A 21,292-nucleotide genomic window follows, 5' to 3' on the forward strand; every position below is an offset into this window, starting at 1 on the left:
GTTGAACTTTAATACTTTATTTCAAAAATAAAGTCTTTTATTTTTGAGACCCATTGTTGAGTCTCAATCCCAACAATGACACCTTCACTGCTCTTTGTTAATAACCCTTCTACCAGTGTTCGCTCCCAACTCAATCTTAACCAATAAACTCTGAAGTCTCTCCCAGCCACATTATAAACACATTTTAAAGTTAAAAAGCTTTCAACCCTCAGGTCAAGGAGTGATCCTGAAATGGGGCTATTTTAGGGGAAGGAGCACTGCTCAACACACCTGTGGGCTGCTGCTGCCTTTTATCTTGTTTTGAACTCCTAGCTCTGCTTTTAGGCAGCAGCTAAACTAGCAAAGATAAATAACATAAAGTGCTAGGCTATGTGAACTTACAGAAAAAGTGGCAAGGGAGTGTCTGCGCAGTCAAGTACAATTTAATGCATCTAGAGGGAAATAATTAAAATAGGCTTAGTGCAATCCTGAATCCTTACAGGAAGCTGCTGGAGCAGTAAACTCTCTGATCAAAGAAGTCAACAAGAATATTAGGAATGACAAATAAAACTACAGAACAAAATGCAAAATATTATCATATCCTTGGAGAAAACTGATACCTTTGCTAATTAGAATATTATATATGGTTTTGACCTCTGGTTTAATTTTTTAAAGTATAATTGAACTATAATTTATCCCCAAAGGTATCCAAATTGATCCAGGAAATATGATGGACAGAGGGACATGAGAGAGAGAAGCTTGCCTTGGCAAGTATTAGACATTTTACATATTTAGTTCTCATAAAATGAGATAGGAAATATCAGCATTTTGCAGTGATGTATTGGAGAAGGCAATGGCACCCCACTCCAATACTCTTGCCCGGAAAATCCCATGGATGGAGGAGCCTGGAAGGCTGCAGTCCATGGGGTCGCTAAGAGTCAGACACGACTGAGCGACTTCACTTTCACTTTTCACTTTCATGCATTGGAGAAGGAAATGGCAACCCACTCCTGTGTTCTTGCCTGGAGAATCCCAGGGACGGGGGAGCCTGGTGGGCTGTCGTCTATGGGGTTGCATAGAGTCAGACACGACTGAAGCAACTTAGTAGTAGTAGTATAAGTTAATATAAGTTTTTTTCTGAAAATAACAATAATCTAACAGAAGCTTAATTAAACATAAGGGTTTTGTCTTTGTTACTCTGAAGAATTGTTGGGGTAAGTGATTGCTGGCATTTGCTCAGGGCATTTTCCCCATAGCTGCAAGAACTGCTGAAATTATATCCAAATTCAAAGAAGAAAGAAAGGAGGCAACCAATACCTGATATTCCTTTTATCAAGTAAGAAAGAGTTTTCCTGGAAGCCCCTCTAAACATTTTTCACTTATGTAGTATTGACCAGACCTATTCATATGGCTATCCCTCGTGTATAAAGGAGGCTGGGAAAGCAAATCCAGAACTAATGTTTCCCAGGGTCTGTGATGAGGTGGTCACGAAGAGAATTTTCTAGAAAAGTGTGTTTGGTTAGTCAATTTATAGAGTCTGCCCAGCTCACCCCTTGAATTGCTTAATACCCATGTACCCCCTTCTCCCAAATGCAGGCATTTTACATTAAATGTATTCATCAGACCCCTAAGGAAGGCAACCCCAAAGTCTCAGCCAGCTACTGAAGTCTTCTCTGTCATTCGCTCTTTTTTCTTCCTTTTTTTTGTTTTTTTTTTTTGGAGTTTTTTGGACATGTCATACAGGGTTTTAGTTCCCTGATATAGAATCCTTACCCCCTGCAGTGGAAGCACAAAGCCCTAACACTGGACTGCCAGGGAATTCCCACTATCATTCATTCTTAAAGGTTCGGCAGTCAATAGCTAAAGGACAAGAAAGTCACTTCTCCCTGTCCCAAAATATCCTATATAATAGCTAGCATGATAGAATAGTGGGAGTAGATTGCCCTTTCCTTCTCCAGGGGATCTTCCCAACCCAGGAATCGAAGCTGGTTCTCCCGCACTGCAGGCGGACTCTACTGTCTGAGCCACCAGGGAAGCCCTACAATTAAAAAGCTCTCAGAAAAGGAAAGAATGGGGAATGTCCAAGGTACATCTCTCCTGGTGCAAATGTTTCCCGAGGGGACACTTAAAACAATTTTATCATATATAAGTTATATGTCAATAAACCTATAAACAAAATATAAATATATAAATACATATATTGTTGTTTAGTCTCGAAGTCGTGTCTGACTTTTCGACCCCATGGACTGTAGCCTGCCAGGCTTCTCTGTCATGGGATTTCCCAGGCAAAAATATTGGAGTGGGTTGCCATTTCCTTCTCCAGGGGATCTTCCCAACCCAGGGATCAAACTCGCGTCTCCTGCATTGACAGGCAGATTTTTTATCACTGAGCCACAAAGGAAGTTATATATATATATATATCCTTAAAAAAAGTTTCTCTAGGACAATCTTTTTTTAATTTTAATATACATTAAAATCACCTAGAGGACTTGTTAGAGTGTTGGCCCCATCCTCAGAGTTTGTGATTTAGAAAGTCTGGGAAGGGACTGAGAATTTTTATTTATAATGCCTGTTCTGCTGGCCTGGAGACTACTCACCCTCTCCCCTTGTCAGCACAAGTTCCTGCACCAGGCTCACAGTGAGTCCAAGCAAAACAACATGTTGGAACAGAGAAGTTTGGAACAGAGAAGGTTTGTTGCAGGGCCATGCAAGGAGACAGATGGCTCACATCCCCCCAAAATTCGAAATCCCCAAAGGGTTTCAGCAAAGCATTTTTAAAGGCCAGGTGGGTGTAGGGTGTTGTCTGAAGCTTATGTGATCAACTTGTGCATGATTCACTGATTGATGGTAAGGAACATGGTGGTATCAGTCCTTAGGTGCCAGTAGGTCTGGGAGCTATGTGCTCATGATTATCAGGTACTTACCATCCTCCACTTAGTGAGGAGTTTCCACATCTGTAAAAAACAACTCAGGAAGGTGTTTGTGTGCATGTGTGTGGGCTAAGTTACCTCAGTAGTGTCCGACGCTGTGATCCCATGGACTGTAGCCCACCAGGCTTCTCTGTCCATGGAATTCTTCAGGCAAGAACACTGGATTGGGTTGCCATGTCCTCCTGCAAGGGATCTTCCCTACCCCGGGATCAAACTCACGTCTCTTATGTCTCCTGCATTGGCAGGTGGGTTCTTTACCACTAGAGCCATCTGGAAAGCCCCAGAACATGCATTAGATAGTGTTATCTAGGTGTCAATACTTCAGAGAGGAGCTGAAGCAGAGGATATGCGGGAAGGGCCTGTCCTGGGAAAGCCCCATAGGGTCCTGTTCAGTTACACCCTGTAACTTGGAATGTATAATTCTACCCACCATTCCTGCTTCAAGGCTGCAGCCTTGAGAGAGTTGTTGAGACCATCTGAATAGTATATGTGACTGAACCTACTTAAGGTCTGCGTATAAAATATAAGATTCTATAAGGCTAATGTGGAGATCTGCCTGTCCTGTGGTCACCGAAGACAAGCCCTTGTAAATAACTTCCCTTGTTTATTAAACCTGCCGCCTACCAATCTGGAGTGGTCTGCCTCTTTCTTTAGTCTCTCCTTGCCCTCTGTGTACAAGGATCAGTTTGTGAATAAACACTTTACCTATGTCCCTCCTGATATATGTTAAAGTGTTTTAGAGCAAAATGCCAGGTGTCATATCTTTTCATACTCATAAATGCTTTGGCATCTATCTTTAACAAATAAGTTTTAAAAGATCTATAATATCATTATAATACATAATAAATTAAGCAAGAATTCCCTAATATCATCTACTATCCAACTTCCATTCAAATTTCCTTAATTTTGTTCTAATTAGAATCCAGGTAAGGTCAATACTTTGTATTCAGTTTATATGTACTTAACAGGGCTTCCCCAGAGAAGGCAATGGCACCCCACCCAGTACTCTTGCCTGGAAAATCCCATGCACAGATGAGCCTGGAAAGCTGCAGTCCATGGGGTCACTGAGGGTTGGACATGACTGAGCGACTTCACTTTCACTTTTCACTTTCATGCATTGGAGAAGGAAATAGCAACCCACTAAGAATCCCAGGGACGGGGAGCCTGGTGGACTGCCGTCTATGGGGTCACACAGAGTTGGACACGACTGAAGTGACTTAGCAGCAGCAGAACAGAGCTTCCCAGGTGGTGCTAGTGGTGAAGAATCCGCCTGCTAATGCAGGAGATGTAAGAGACACAGGTTCAATCCTTGGGTTGGGAAGATTCCCTGGAGGAGGGCATGGGAACCCACTCCAGTATTCTTGCCTGAAGAATCCAATGGACAGAGGAGCTTGGTGGGCTACAGTCCACAGGGTCACAAAGAGTTGAACATGACTAAAGCAAGGCAACACATAATATATAACAAGTCTTTTGTAATTTTAAATAGTTCCCTTTCTCCCATGCTGATTTGTTATGCCATTTATTTGCTGGAAAAAACAAAGTCAGTTTTCTTGTAGAATATCTTTCTGGATTGTTTTGTTTACCAAAAAATGTCATTTAATATAATCTTCTAGCCCCTATCTTCTATAAATTCATACATGAATTTGAAGACTTCAGTTCAGTTCAGTTCAGTCCCTCAGTCGTGTCCGACTCTTTGCAACCCCATGGACTGCAGCACGCCAGGCCTCCATATCCATCACCAACTCCTGGAGTTTTTTCAAACTCATGTCCATTGAGTCGGTGATGTCTGAGGACTTCACTGGCTATTACACTCAGAAGAAGTTCTTTTCAAAAGAGTTTCTCACCAATGATGCTATGTTCTGAATTCTTGACTTCTGGAGACAGCCTTGCCTGAAAATTCCTATAAGGCCCACATAACATGGTGCTGTATACCTAAGAACGCATTTTCTAGGACTTCCCTGGTGGTCCAGTGGCTAAGGCTTTGAGCTCCCAAGGCAGAGGGCTGGGGTTTGATCCCTGCTCTAGGCAACTAGATCACACATGCTGCAACTAAGAGTTCATAGGCTGAAGCTTAGACCTGTCACAGCCAAATACATTAATAAATATTAAAAACAAAAACAATTTCCCTTCTTGCCCCATCTCTCAACTCAGCTCAGTACCAAGGCCATTTTCTCTGTAGTCCTCTGTGGATGAAGGAGAGATTTTGGAAATACTTCATTCAGCCTTACTCTGAGACCTTTGGGATCCCAGCTTAATGTGAGAGGGTCTCCTATTAGGCATTACCTTAGACTTTGACCTCAGTTCTCCTCCCTGAGCTAAGTCATCAAAACCAAAGCACAAGTTTGCCTGGAAGAGCTAATGTTCTCAGAGCTATTTTAGTGTAGGAAATTTCTTGTTGTTCATGCACGGGCAAAACCTAGAAGGGCAAGTTAATGCCCTTGGGACCAAACTTTGGCCAGTGGAGAATGTGAGCCAATAAATATGTCCCTCTTTCTCCCCTACAGTATTTATGAGATGCAGTTCATATGGCATCTCCAAAGCTCCCATAGGATTGAATGATTTCCTCATCCATAGCCTGTCCTCACTCTTTCTCTTTTCATTTCCTTAATCTCTAGGTTCTCACTCCCACATGAAAGACTCACTTTTGGGTGGAACCAGCCTAAGACAGGGCTTCCCGGGTGGCTCAGCTGATAAAGAATCTGCCTGCATTGTGGGAGACCTAGGTTCGATCCCTGGTTTGGGAAGATCCCCTGGAGAAGGGAACGGCTACTCTCTCCAGTATTCTGGCCTGGAGAATTCCAAGGGGGTTGCAAAGAGTCAGACATGACTGAACCTAAGGCAATGTCCTAAACCTATTTTAATCTGTGCATTTATCCTTTTTCTCCCCTTTAAATGTATTTATTGAAGACACTGGGCCCCTTTGTCCTGTATTTTTTCCATATTGTGAGTTTCACTGATTACCTTCTTGTGGTTAGTCTTAGTTTGTTCCTTTGTACTCTGTATTTCCCATGATCTAGAGCCTTGATCAGATTGAGGTTCAAAATTTTAGCAAGAATATCTCATAGGTGGTAGTAATGTACATATGAGGTTTGGATGTCTCTGTAATGTTAACATTGATCTCTGAGTTTAGTTTTTGCCAACCTGACCCATAAATGTTCCCCTTCCACTTTTCACCTAATCACTTCCTTCACTTTTTGCTTTACACATTTTGAATGCTAAAGTTGTTTTAGGCAAGTAGCAGCAATACAAGTTTAGAATTGTTATGAAAGTGAAAGTGTTAGTCGCTCAGTCATGCCTGACTCTTTGTGACCCTATGGACTGCAGCCCACCAGGTTCCTCTGTCCCTGGGATTTTCCACTCAAGGATACTGGGGTGGTCTGCCACTCCCTTCTTCAGGGGATTTTCTTGATCCAGGGATCAAACCTGGGTCTCCTGCACTGCAGGCAAACTCTTTACTGACTAAGCCACTAGGGAAGCCCTGGTATTATAATTGTTACATTTGGTGCATTAAGCTATATGTCCAAATGAAGTAAATCCATTTCTAGAGGATTTTTTTTTTTTTTGGTTTAAAGTCTATTTTATTTGTTATTAACAAAAGCTATACCAATTTTATTTTGATTATATATCTTTTTCCATCTTTTTATTTTCAATAAGAAGTAAGCAACATACATGAAAAACCTGGGATTTTCCAAACATATCTCCTAAAACTATAGCCTTGTTACAGTTGTGTTTTCTTAGTCCCCAAACACAGCAGATGATAATTCGACCAATTTTTCCACTGTTATCACCAACATAGAAAAGTTGTAGGTCCTCACTGCCCACTATCCTAACACTTCTAAATAGCCAATTCTGTATTTTAAAGTCTCTTGTTTTTAGTACTCCATTGTGGTACTGAATTCTCTAGAGTTCAAAATGCATTTTACTAAAAATAATAGAAAACTCAACTGAGGCAGTTGAAACAAATTTAGCTGGTTCAGCAGCTAAATTGCTGACATCTCTGCAGTGCCTTTGGCCTTTCCTTCACCATCACACAACTGCTAATGCAGCATCAGCCCTCCTTCCTGCCATCTCTACTTATCCAACTCCCATCCTCAGGAGTCAGCTCAAATTTCCCCTACTTTGGAAAGGAGGTCCCCTGGAGGAGGAAATGGCAAACCACTCCAGTATTCTTGCCAGGATAATCCCAAGAGCAGAGAAGCCTGGAGGGCTACAGTCCATGGGGTTGCAAAGAGACTGAGCAGAGCACAGCACAGTTGCCTGTCTAGAGCACATTATGCACATTATGATATTAATGCAACCTTTTTGGGTGTGATGGAAGCAGCATCCAGAATAAGTGGAGTAAGGAAGGGTGGGAGATGATAGAGTGAAATGTAGACAGTTCTTTTCTAATTTTTAAAATTAACTAATTTTAAATAGAGGCTAATTACTTTAAAATATTGTGGTGGTTTTTGCCATACATTGACATGAATCAGCCACGGGTGTACATGTGTCTTTTTAGTGAAAAAAGTTTGTTCATGAAGGTGAAAGCAAAAAGACAGTCTGTTGTTCTGTCTGAAACAGTTTATACAGTAATATATATATATATAGTTGCATATGTGTATATTCTCTTTCAGATTCTTTTCTATTATAGTTTATTATAAGATATTCAATATAGTTCCCTATATTATACAGTATCTTGTTTATTTTATACAAAGTAGCATGTATATGTTAATCCCAAACTCCTAATTTATTCACCCCTCCAGAAGCCCCTTTGGTAACCATAAGTTTGTTTCTATGTCTGTTAGTGTATTTCTGTTTTGTAAATAAGATCATTTGTATCACTTTTTAATGATATGTAAATGATATCATATTTGTCTTTGTCTGGCTTAGTTCACTTAGCATGACATTAATAATATATAGATCCATCCGTGTTGCTGCAAATGGCATTATTTCATTCTTTTTATGGCTAATATTCCACTGTGTGTGTGAGTGTGTGTGTACCACATCTTCTTTTCTTTTTAAAAATTTTTTATTATAGTTGATTTACAATGTTGTCTTAGTTTCCACTGTACAGCAAAGTGAATCAGTTTTACATATACATATATTCACTCTTTAGATTCTTGTCAGTACAGAGTATTGAGGAGAGTTCCTCATCGTATACAATATGTCTTTATCAGTTATCTGTTTTACGTATAGTAACGTGTAAATGTCATCCCAACCTCTCAGTTTATCCCTTCCCCTCTTTGCCTGTGGTAAATGTAAGTTTGCTTTCTACATCTGTTTCTACAAAACAGGCTCTATTTCTGTTTTGTAAATTAGTTCATGTATGTCACTTTTTAGATTCCACAAGACTTACTTCACTTAGTATGAAAATCTCTAGGTCCGTCCATGTTGCTGCAAGTGGTTATTATTTCATTCTTTTTGATGGCTGAGTGATATTCCACTGTATACATGTACCACATCTTTATCCATTCTTCTTCTCATGGACATTTAGGTTGCTTCTATGTCTTGGCTATTGTAAATAGTGGTGCAGTGAATGCTGGGGTGCATGTATCTCTTCCAATTAGAACTTTCTTCAAATATATGGTCAGGAGTGGGATTGCTGGATCATATGGTAGTTCAATTTTTAGTTTTTTTTAAGGAACCTCCCTAATGTTTTCCATAGCGGTTATATCAATTTATATTATCACCAACACTGTAAGAGGGTTCCCTAATGTTCCTAAATTTTCCTTCAAAATTTTTTCTTTGTAGACTTTTTTTTTTTAAGTTTCCAAACAATTTATAAGAGCATTTAACAGATGTTCACAGTACACAGGAGAATAAGGATTAGCAAAGAAAGTAGCATCTGATCTCTTTGGCTAGGGGCAAGAAATACATATCCATAGGAAATGGAAATTTGTATCTAAATGGAAATATGTATACCCAAAATTAACATTTTGGGGGTAGATTACAGGTGATTTTTGGCTTTTCCCCCCTAACTTCTGATTTCTCCCAAGGTGTGTTTTTATTTAATAATAAACATGTATTGCTTTTCAACTGGGGAAATATGGTATGGGTGCAGGGGGGCAAAAAACATAGAAGACATAAAAAATCCAGTTGTATTTTTTCAATATTCTAATTTTTAAACTATGAAGAATCATGATATCTAAATCTATGTATGAAAAAAGAAAATGTGTAGAGAGATCCTTTTTTTTTAGTTATAAAAATATCAAATACAAAAGAGTAGAAATTATTGCTTTACTTGAGAAACTTACTTCCAAATTACTTTCATGTGTTTTAAAAAGTCATAAAGAGCATCCAAGAAAAAATCATATACAGTTTCCCTAGGAATAAGTACAAAAAAATGGGGTTGATGACTGCCCCAAATGATATTTCCTAAAGGAAAAAAATGTAATATTTAACTTCTTTTTTTTTTTTTTTTTTGAGGCAGAGACGCTAACTCCTTGGAAGGAAAGTTATGACCAACCTAGATAGCATATTCAAAAGCAGAGACATTACTTTGCCAACAAAGGTCCGTCTGGTCAAGGCTATGGTTTTTCCTGTGGTCATGTATGGATGTGACAGTTGGACTGTGAAGAAGGCTGAGCACTGAAGAATTGGTGCTTTTGAACTGTGGTGTTGGAGAAGACTCTTGAGAGTCCCTTGGACTGCAAGATCCAACCAGTCCATTCTGAAGGAGATCAGCCCTGGGATTTCTTTGGAAGGAATGATGCTAAAGCTGAAACTCCAGTACTTTGGCCACCTCATGCGAAGAGAGTTGACTCATTGGAAAAGACTCTGATGCTGGGAGGGATTGGGGGCAAGAGGAGAAGGGGACGACAGAAGATGAGATGGCTGGATGGCATCACTGACTCAATGGACGTGAGTCTGAGTGAACTCCGGGAGTTGGTATTGGACAAGGAGGCCTGGCGTGCTGCGATTCATGGGGTTGCAAAGAGTTGGACACAACTGAGCGACTGATCTGATCTGATCTGATCTGAAGTGAACTAACTACACACGTCATAATAAAATTTTCTTACTTTACAAGGAGGAAAGACTGTGAGCCTGCTTTTGATGCATGTTAAATACAAAATCCACTGTTCTGCTCAAGATGTTGCTGCTGCTAAATCGCTTCAGTCGTGTCTGACTCTGTGCGACCCCATAGATGGCAGCCTACCAGGCTCCTCTGTCCCTGGGATTCTCCAGGCAAGAACGCTGGAGTGGGCTGCCATTTCCTTCTCCAAAGTATGAAAGTGAAAAGTGAAAGTGAAGTCGCTCAGTCGTGTCTGACTTTTCGAGACCTCATGGACTGCAGCCTACCAGGCTCCTCTGTCCATGGGAGTTTCCAGGCAAGAGTACTGGAGTGGGTTGCCATCTGCCTTCTCCGTCTGATCAAGATGAGGGAAAAAAAAAAAATCATTCTTCAACACTTCAGTGAGAACTGAAACCCAAAGGTCTGTTGAATCCACCTTTTCAATTCATGTACTGCCTATACTTTCTCTTCTGCGACACATTTATGGAATAGGCATTTACAGAGCCATCCACCTTTTTCCCTTTTGTGGAGTCAAAGGAGGCAAATCCCATTAACTTCATTTCTATTTCTTCCTCTATGTTGCCTTCTAAGTCTTCCTCAGTTATCTGATGTTCTTTGCTCTTTGTTTCTTTTGTTTCTTTCTTCTTCTCATCTCTTCTTTCTTTCAGTCGAGAAGGGGCAGGAGATGTGGATCTATGTCTTCTTGGGGACCTGGACCTGGACCGCCTTCTGTGCGGGAAGGAGAGCGGCTGCTTCTATCTCACTCCCCAGACTGGGACCTTTCTAGGCGCCTGGGTTCATCTTTCCCAGATGTGGACCCGGACCGCCTACGCTCCATCTGCTCCATCCGTGGGGAACCGCTGCAGCTGAGACCCATTTTGAATCCTCCTCCAATACAAGTCCTCTTTGTAGTCATCTTGCTGATAGTCATTCTGACTGAAGGGAGGTTATACCTCATTGTAGTTTTGATTTGCATTTCTTTAATAATCAGTGACCTTGAGCATTTCTACATATGCCAGTAGGCCATCTGTATGTCTTCTTTGAAGAAAGGTCTATTTCGATCTCCTGCCCATTTCTGGATTGCATTATTTGTTTTTTTAATATTGATTGTATAAGCTGTTTGTATATTTTGGAGATTAATCCCTTGTGGGTTGCATTATTTCTCCCTATTCTGTAGGTTGTCTTTTCATTTTGTTTATGGTTTCCTAGGCTTCAGCAATATTTGAACCGTGAACTTCCTGATGTTCAAGCTGGTTTTAGAAAAGGCAGAGGAACCAGAGGTCAAATTGCCAACATCTGCTGGATCATAGAAAAAGCAAGAGAGTTCTAGAAAAACATCTATTTCTGCTTTATTGACTATGCCAAAGCCTTTGACTGTGTGGATCACAATAAACTGTGGAAAATTCTTCAAGAGATGGGTACACCAGACCACCTGACCTGCCTCTTGAGAAATCTGTATGCAGGTCAGGAAGCAACAGTTAGAACTGGACATGGAACAACAGACTGGTTCCAAATAGGAAAAGGAGTACATCAAGGCTGTATATTGTCACCCTGTTTATTTAACTTATATGCAGAGTACATCATGAGAAACGCTGGACTGGAAGAAACACAAACTGGAATCAAGATTGCCAGGAGAAATATCAATAACCTCAGATATGCAGATGACACCACCCTTATGGCAGAAAATGAAGAGGAACTCAAAAGCCTCTTGATGAAAGTGAAAATGGAGAGTGAAAAAGTTGGCTTAAAGCTCAACATTCAGAAAACGAAGATCATGGCATCCGGTCCCACCACTTCATGGGAAATAGATGGGGAAACAGTGGAAACATTGTCAGACTTTATTTTTCTGGGCTCCAAAATCACTACTGATGGTGACTGCAACCATGAAATTAAAAGACGCTTACTCCTTGGAAGGAAAGTTATGACCAACCTAGATAGCATATTCAAAAGCAGAGACATTACTTTGCCAACAAAGGTCCGTCTAGTCAAGGCTATGGTTTTTCCTGTGGTCACGTATGGATGTGACAGTTGGACTGTGAAGAAGGCTGAGCACTGAAGAATTGGTGCTTTTGAACTGTGGTGTTGGAGAAGACTCTTGAGAGTCCCTTTAACTGCAAGGAGATCCAACCAGTCCATTCTGAAGGAGATCAGCCCTGGGATTTCTTTGGAAGGAATGATGCTAAAGCTGAAACTCCGGTACTTTGGCCACCTCATGTGAAGAGTTGACTCGTTGGAAAAGACTCTGATGCTGGGAGGGATTGGGGGCAGGAGGAGAAGGGGATGAGATGGTTGGATGGCATCACTGACTCAATGGACGTGAGTCTGAGTGAACTCCGGGAGTTGGTGATCAATAGGGAGGCCTGGCGTGCTGCGATTCATGGGGTCGCAAAGAGCTGGACACGACTGAGTGACTGATCTGATCTGATCTGATCTTGCTGTGAAAAAGCTTTTAATTAGGTCCCATTTGTTTATTTTTGTTTTATTTTCATTACTTTAGGAGGTAGATCCAAAAATATATCGCTGCGATTTATGTCAGTGTTCTTTCTGTTTTCCTCTAGGAGTTTTACAGTATTCAGTCTTACATTTAGGTCTAAAATCCATTTTGAACTTATTTTTGTATATGGTGTTAAAGAATATTCTAATTTTATTCTTTTACATCTAACTGTCCAGTTTTCCCAGCACTAGTTATTTTAGACTGTCTTTTTCCCATTGTATATTGCTGCCTCCTTTGTCATAGATCAGGTGACCATAGGTGCATGGGTTTATCTCTTGGCTTTCTATCCTGTTCCACTGATCTATATTTCTGTTTTTGTGCCAGTACCATTCTGTCTTAATTACTGTAATTTGTAGTATAGCCTGAAATCAGAAAGCATGACTCCTCCAGCTCTGTTCTTTTTTCTCAAGATTGTTCTGGCTATTTCTGTGTCTAGGACTTCCAAAACTATGTTGAATAAAAGTAGTGAGAGTGGGTATCCTTGTCTTGTTCCTGATCTTAGAGGAAATGCTTTCAGTTCTTTACCTTTGAGTATGATGTTAGCTGTTGGTTTGTCATATATGGCCTTTATTATGCTGGGGTAGGTTTCCTCTATGCCTACTTTCTGGAGAGTTTTTTTAAAATCATAAATTATATTGAATTTTGTCAAAAGCTTTTTCTGCATCTATTGAGATGATCATATGGTTTTTATTCTTCAATTTGTTAGTGTAGTGTATCACACTGATTTGCAGATATTGAAAAATTTTTGCATCCCTAGGGTAAATTCCACTTGATCTTGGTATATGGTCCTTTTAATGTATTATTGCACTCAGTTTACTGGTATTTTTTGATAATTTTTGCATCTATATGTTCATTAGTGATATTGGCCTATAATTTTTTGTGTGGTATTTTTGTCTTACTTTGGTATCCGGGTGATGGTGCCTCACAGAATGAGTTTGAAGGTATTCCTTTCTCTACATTTTTTGGGAACAGTTTCAGAATAATAAGTATTAACTCTTCTCTAAATGTTTGGTAGAATTTGCCTGTGAAGTCAGTTAGTCCTGAATGTTTGTTTATTGGGAGTTTTTAAGTTACTGATTCAATTTCAGTACTGGTGATTGGTTTGCTCATAGTTTCTATTTCTTCCTGATTCAGTGTTGGGAGATTGTACCTTTCTAAGAACGTGTCCATTTCTTCTATAATGCTCATTTTATTCGTGTATAGTTACTTGTGGTAGACTCTTATGATCCTTTGTATTCTGATTGTATTGATGTGAGCCCTCTCCCTTTTTTTTTTTTCTTGATAAATCTGGCTAAGGGCTTATCAATTTTGTATCTTTCCAAAGAACCAGCTTTTAGTTTTATTGATTTTTTTCTATATTTTTTGGCCTCTATTTTATTTAATTCTGCTCAGATCTTTATGATTTCTTTCCTTCTACTAACTTTGAGTTTTGTTTGTTCTTCTTTCTCTAGTTGCTTCAGTTGCAAGGTTGGGTTATTTATTTGAGATTTTTCATGTTCCCTGAGGTAAGCTTTTATTGCTATCAACTTCCCTCTTAGAACGACTTTTGGTGCATCGCATAAGTTTTGGATCGTCATGTTTTCATTTCCATATATGAAGAAATGTTATTCAGCCCTAAGAAAGAAGGAAATCCTGCTACTTGTGAATGGATCTTGCAGATATTTTAATAAGTGTAATAAGTCAGACAGAGAAAGACAAATAGTGCATGGTATTCCTTATATGTGGAATTTAACCCAAAAAAAGTCAAAATTATAGAAATAGAGAGTAGTAAAGTGGGAACTGAGCACTGGGAATGGGGGAGATAGAGAGAGGTTAGTAAAAGCAGGCAAACTCTCAGCTATAAAATGAATAATATCTAAGAATCTAATGTAAAAATAGTGACTATAGTTGATAGTGATAGTTGCTCAGTCATGCCAGACTCTTTGCAACTCCAAGGACTGTAGCCTGCCAGGCTCCTCTGTCCATGGAATTTTTCAGGCAAGATTACTGGAGTGGGTTGCCATTTCCTTCTCCACTATTGATAACACTGTATTAAATAATTGAGATTTGCTAAGAATAAAATTTAAATATTCTCATCAAACAAGAGATAAATATGTGAGGTGATAAATGTGTTAATTAACCAGATTAATTGGTTATTAATTAAATAACTAGGTGGGAAGAAAATGAAAATGAAGACAGCAAAAATCCTATATATATACATATGCACTGCCTTCAAATAGAGTCAAAGGAGATATTCTGTCCCTAAAGGATGGGATGCTGTGTTTTAAATTGCTATTAAGACAAGTTTATTCCCACTCCATAATACACCTTGGGAAACTGTAGCTTAGTACCAGAGGAATTTTCTCACTTACCTCGCCTCTCATGATGTCCGTTCTGTGCCAGGGAGATGGAATTGTTTAAAGGTGTGCATCTATTACACTAAAAAAAAATGGCCAAACCCCGTAAACCAAGCAATTTCTTGTTCTGGTATAATCTGCCTTAAAGAAATGCTCACAACACATACACAGGGCATTGCTTATAACAAGAGATTTAAATTTAAAAGTTATGGGGTATATTTACAGCAGCACAGTAGTTACAAAACTGTAAAATTATTTCTCCCAACTGAGAGAACTGGGGTAAGAATTTGGGTTCATGATGTAGGAAATGAAGGTTAAGGGCTTCTCTAGGCCTTGGGTTCTAATTTTATTTTACTGTATTGTGAAATCTTCTGCATCAAGGTCTAGAGTGCACTATTGAAATCTTGTAGCCCGATTTAGGCTTCAGTTGCATGTCATATATAGAATTCTTAAGGGTCTCATTAGTTGAAGATTTGGGGGAAATTTTTCAGAGCGACAATAAGTTTGGTGAGATACAGTTACCAAAATATGATGGATTGTTCTCTTAGACAAGAATTTAGGACAACAGAGAAAAGAATCTCTCTCTGTTTGTGAAACCTTGTCTAAGTTGTATTCAATTCTGGATACCACACTTGATCTGGGACACTGGCACATTGGCGTGTATTTTCAAAACACCACGATGGTGAAGGAATCTGAAACCACCTCAACAGAGGCAGGGAGTAAAAATAAATTCTTCCATGGAAAGAGGAAAACATCCCAGTATTGTACAAAATGGTATTAACTCAGTTGCTGATACCTCTTATAGCCCTGTCCTTCACCATTGTGTCCCTTGCTCTTAAGTCGACTGCCGTGCACACAGTGGGTCCTCAATCGATTTTTGTTGAATAGTTACGTTACCATGTAATCTTGAGGGTATGATCGCCTGATCATAATTTAACTACTACATCTAAAAGAAACATCATTGCAGTTCTTTGGGGACGCAGTGGCTGAATCCTGGCTCCCGCAGTGGCGCATCTAGGGCATCTCTTGCCCTTTTCCTCCCTCCCATTTCCAGGCTGTAGATGACTCCGTGGTCACGAGGTCGCCACAGTCCGCGCCGTCGTGGAGACAGCAGGACGTGGAGAGAGAACTACATTTCCCAGCTGACTCTCGTGTGCGCGCCCCTGCTCCAGTGCGGGGGGCGATTGCAGCAGGCGCTCGCTCCCCGCCGAGCGCTCGTCGCCCGCCGGAGCCTCTGCCAGGGGATGAGGTGGGAGGCGCTAGAAACCACTTAGCTACAGCCAACCGCCCAATGCAGCACTCGCTCGCTCCCCCCACCAGCGGAAGCGCCCGCGGAGCACAATGCAGCACTGAGGCAGCGCCGCGGTGGAGGCTGCAGCGCCTGGGTCGCCACAGCTCGGGTCGGGGCTGGGAGCGGGTGGCCCAGGCTAGCCCCGGGCGCGGGGCGCAGGGCGCGGGATCCGGACACGGCTGCCTGGGCATGAGGAGCTGAGCATCTCGGGCGAGGCGGGCCGACAGCAGCACCATGCAGGCGGCGGCAGCGACGGCTGTGTCCGTGCCCTTCTTGCTGCTCTGCACCCTGGGGACCTGTCCCCCGGCGCGCTGCGGCCCGGCAGGTAAGTTGGCCGCCCTCTGTGGCTCTGGGAGGTACCATTTTCCGGGCATCTTTGCAGCCCTCAAGCGCATGATAAAGGAGCATCCCCATTTCCCGAGTTAGCGGGGAGATTTTTTTATTTAGAAGGGTGGTGAGAAGTGAAGCAAAAAATATATTGTGGGGGCGCGCGGATACGTTAGAAGCTTTAGGTCAAATGCTTGTTTTTCTTCGGAAGTAGAAGAGGAATGCAGAGGATGGGAGAGGGGGCTCTGCTTTTGGGCCCCGATCTTGGATGCTGTCAGATGAGCTGGTCCAAGGCTTTGCGTCTGGTATCTCTGCGTCCTTCCCAGATGGGGTCTGGGAGGGAGGGGAGGTGGGATCTTCCCTGGGGAACCATCGGGCCGCAGGATGGACGAGTGTCCGTCAGGGTCATTATTTTCTCCTTTTCTCTCTGATTCTTCCTTCCCCTCTTTCCTGCCCGAAGGAGACGCCTCGTTGACCGAGCTGGAGAGGAGGAACGAAAACCGCTTCCTGGAGCGCCAGAGCATCGTGCCACTCCGACTCATCTACAGCTCGGGTGGAGAAGACGAAACTGGGCACGACGCGCTGGACACGCGGGTGCGGGGCGACCCCAGCAGCGGGCAGGTGAGAGGCGCGGTCCAGGGGGGTGGTCCTACGCGCGGCCCGGCCCACTCCGACCCTGCGTTTGCTCGGTTGCCCTGGAGATGAAGTGTCTTGGGTGAAAGCAGCGGAATTCTCTTGCGAGTCATATATGGCGCTCCCTGTGCAAAAGAAAGAAGAGAAAGGCGGACAAAACCCCCAAAGAGTCACAGGCCAGGGGCTTTGCTCAAGAAGTGTTTGTGCGGGATGCCTCCATGTGTGCGGCAACCTAAGTGAAGGGGCGGAGACCCTCTCACCGCTGCCAAGCAAAAGCCAGGTGTAGGCAAGAAGGGATATAATATTTGAGCAGGATTTACATCATCATTATTGTTGTTGTGGTTGTTGTTGTTTTAATTCTCAAAGAGAAGGCTTTGTGTGATTTAAGCCAAGACTGGTACTGTAGGAAAATTGGAAAAACAAGCGTAGACATCCCTGTCTAAACTTAAACCTTAAAATTAAGCTGAACTACAAGGTTCTCAACTCACTCAATTTGTGGACATTGGAGATGGACCCATTCACCTCCACCTTACAAAGAGGACATCCTCTTCTCCCCTTCTTTCTTTATTGGTAGCAGTCCTCTTGGTGTAATTAGGGCAGTGTGGCTTTGGGGGCATTTATAAAGTATGTTTTAAAATAAAAATATAACTACCATTTACCATATTTAGGTCAATATTCACAGATATGCTTGAAAATTCATTTTTGAACTTACTGTTTAATCTAAGTAAATATTTTGGGGCTCTGTAAGCATTTTTTTTTAATTTACATGTATCACCCCGGCAACCAGTTTATCCACCTGTAAGTACATATTAAGATAGAACATGTTCATATAGTTGAAAATTTTGCACACTTCACTAAAGTAGGCTGAATATTTTTACATGTCTAAATATATTCTTAATATTTTAAGATGTGTCTTGATGTGATAATCATAGTAATTTACTATATGTAAAATATGTAAAAATAGAAAAATGCTCCTTATTTGTAGCCAAGTACTTAATTTTGTTAAAATCTTAACATGATATAAATTAATTTAAAGTGCTATAATAATATCCATAAACTAGATAATTATAATAGAAAATTTAATATGTCAAATTTTAGTGAAGGATCCCATCATTTGAATTAATGTTTGGTAAATACCTTTTCCATTATGATTTGTTTCCATAGTAAAACTAAAGAAGCATCAGACACTGTTAGAATTACTTCTGTAGAGGAATATTCTCACACTCATTTGCAACTTTTATTACAAAAAATTTCAAACACACACACACACAAAAGTAGACAGACTATTATAATGAACTCTGAGCTTCAGCAATTAGCAACTCATAGCCAATCTTATTTTATATAATCCTATTTTCTTTTCCTTTCTGTATTATTTTGAAACATTTCATAAAAACATTTAACTATGCACCTCTAAAAGACAAGGATTTTTTTAGAAAATGTAATCATGATATTATCATAGCTAATATATATTAAATATGTCAATATATTATATATAAGTATATAAAATAGACATGTAAATATTATATATAAGTTTGTTTGAACCAGGATCCAGATAATGTTTATAAACTGCAATTCGTTTTTTTAAAGCCTCTTTAATGCATGGTTTCCCTCATCCTTTTTCTTCCTTTTTTCCATACAATTTATTCATTGAAGATATGGGGTCTCTCATCCAGTAGAGTCTTCCACAAGCCAACTTTTTGCTGATATAGACATTGCTTTAAAACAAATCACAGTGCTTTAAAACAAATCAGAGAGGAAGAAAGTAGAGATGGAGAAAAAGAAAACTGCAGGATTGAACCTGGAGACTCCCGGAGCTTCTGCCTCATGCTGGTGATGTCTTTAGGTATCCTTTGCCCTTCTCTGTGTCGCTGAAAGACTGCTATTCTTGGACAACAGGCCAGTCCTCCTTTTTCTCCCCATTTCTGGAATACCACTTTTGTGGGGTATTTTTTTGGTTCATAGATCTCTCCACTTGGGGCAGAAGGTACTTGGGGCCTGTGCAGCTTCTACGTCCTACAAGGATAAACCTCACATTTGAGAAGAATGACCAAGACCACCAAATGCCCTCACTTTTGGAGAGGTGTGAATGAATTGATAGGATCAGAGAAGGCAATGGCAACCCACTCCAGTACTCTTGCCAGGCAAATCCCATGGATGGAGGGGACTGGTAGGCTGCAGTCCATGGGGTCGCTAAGAGTCAGACACGACTGAGCGACTTCACTTTCACTTTTCACTTTCATGCATTGGAGAAGGAAATGGCAACCCACTCCAGTGTTCTTGCCTGGAGAATCCCAGGGACGGGGGAGCCTGGTGGGCTGCGGTCTATGGGGTCGCACAGAGTCGGACACGACTGAAGTGACTTAGCAACAGCAATGAATTGATAGGATCAGAGAAGGCAATGGCACCCCACTCCAGTACTCTTGCCTGGAAAATCCCATGGACGGAGGAGCCTGGTAGACTGCAATCCATGGGGTCTTGAAGAGTTGGACATGACTGAGCCACTTCACTTTCACTTTTCACTTTATGCATCGGAGAAGGAAATGGCAACCCACTCCAGTGTTCTTGCCTTGAGAATCCCAGGGACAGGGGAGCCTGGTGGGCTGCTGTCTATGGGGTCGCACAGAGTTGGACACAATTGAATCGACTTAGCAGCAGCAGCAGCAGCTTAAACAACAGCATGAGTAGTTTATTCATTCAAGTCAGAAATGAGAGTGAAGATACTGTCTTGTTATCAAAATAATTATGACAAACAGTTATCTCCATGCTGGCACCTGGTGAGGTACAAATAGTGCATTTGGTTGGGTGCTGGGTCATCTACGTAGCTACAGCAGTTTATTATCTTTCTCAGCTACAGTTAGTGATCACTGACTAGTAGGGCTGAATCTGGCGGAGTTGTAAAGACTTAGTTGCCATCTGCCAACACTTCCTCCAGTTAGGAAACTAAGGAGTGGTCCTGCAATGTGTCATTTCTTATTTCATTGAGAACTGTTCATTGAATCCAAAAACATAGGTTAATTATATATGGACCTTGTTATTTCTTTGGTGATTAGATGGATGTAATTTATACTCATAAATATGTTTAGCAATTTCCTTTCTAATAAAATTAGGATGCTTTCTATCAGCTCACAAAGGTATATACTGATTTGTTTATTTAAAAGACATTTATATAATTTTCATGCTGTATACCTTTTTTTTTTTTTTGGTAAGATCCTGGGGATTTAGAGGTAAAAGACTCAGTTCTAGCCTTTAAGGAGTTTACAGACAAGTAGAAAGATGAATGAATAGATAGGTAGTTACACTGTGTCCTTGTGTGTGATTCTGGAGGTGATCACAGAGAGATGTGGAAGCAGAGAAGACAGTGCTTAACCTAGCTGAGCAGTCAGCGTGGGTTCTCAAGGGGAGGCACTATCTGAACTGTGTTTTGAGGGTTGGTAAGAACTGACCAAATTATAGGGAAGGGGTGGTCATATCAAATGAAGGGTCAGCAGGTACATGGACATGTGAAATCAGATGAATTTTTGACTGCAAATAGTTAAGATTTAAGGGACAGAAGAAACAAACCAAAAAATAGATGCTGCAGCACTTTCATGACTTGCTGAGGAATTTGGGCTTCTCCTGAAGGCAGTTCAAGGATTTCAGTAAGTAGAGTTACTGACCTACGTATAGGTAACCTATTAGACTTACCTATACCATCATGTTGTTATGGTATAACCCTAATTGTTAGAAATGAATAATGTTAATTTCAAAGGCTGAGTGAATGTGGTTGTTCACTTTAATTCATTGTTCAATGCCAATTCACATACTCATTAAACTTCATAAGAACTTAGTTACTAAGCATACTTAGCTGCTTAGTATAAATGAGTTAATATTTATGTAGCACTTAGAACAGTTCTGCATGTTCTACAAGCACTGTAATGAGTTTTGTTAAATAACATTAACTCCCTTAGGCTGCTTGAGTACTATTTAGAAATTTTATGACATCACTTTAATGCAAAATGGTGCCCTAATTACCAGAATTTAACACTTTCCCAGAAGTAAGTTACAAATTACTCAAGTTTACATAACTAAATGGAATCTTAATGATTATAAAGATGAAAGAGATCTTATAGGTCATCTAACCTAACTGAAGAATCGCTTCTTACCTACTAAGATAGAGTCATTGATCTAGAGTAAGGAAACCAGCAATGTTTTACTTAATGTTTGAAAAAGCTCACAAGAACTATGATGGTATAAAACACCCTAATTTTATTTTGACTGTGTCCTTACTTCAGTTTTCATCCAAAAATGGAACTGCACATTTTATATTTTTGG

The 21,292-nt window shown here is 40.7% G+C and overlaps 1 protein-coding gene and 1 pseudogene across 10 annotated transcripts in view; one reads left to right on the plus strand and one right to left on the minus strand.

Moving 5' to 3' along the window:
• Window positions 1-10,298: 10,298 nt before the first annotated feature.
• Window positions 10,299-11,060, minus strand: LOC133246893 (U4/U6.U5 small nuclear ribonucleoprotein 27 kDa protein-like; annotated as a pseudogene).
• Window positions 11,061-15,872: 4,812 nt separating this feature from the next.
• ADAM22 (ADAM metallopeptidase domain 22) overlaps window positions 15,873-21,292 on the plus strand; it is a 238,318-nt gene continuing 232,898 nt past the window's right edge. For 7 of the 10 annotated variants that reach the window (XM_061414358.1, XM_061414361.1, XM_061414360.1 and 4 more), the window contains exons 1-2: window positions 15,873-16,346; window positions 16,809-16,969. In XM_061414358.1, the coding sequence (XP_061270342.1) occupies window positions 16,256-16,346; window positions 16,809-16,969 (252 nt within the window). In that variant the 5' untranslated portion in view covers window positions 15,873-16,255. The remainder of the gene's footprint in view (window positions 16,347-16,808; window positions 16,970-21,292) is intronic. The other 3 variants (XM_061414363.1, XM_061414366.1, XM_061414367.1) reach the window with 1 other exon arrangement.

The sequence above is a fragment of the Bos javanicus genome, chromosome 4, assembly GCF_032452875.1.
Source record: "Bos javanicus breed banteng chromosome 4, ARS-OSU_banteng_1.0, whole genome shotgun sequence".
Lineage (NCBI taxonomy): Eukaryota > Metazoa > Chordata > Mammalia > Artiodactyla > Bovidae > Bos > Bos javanicus.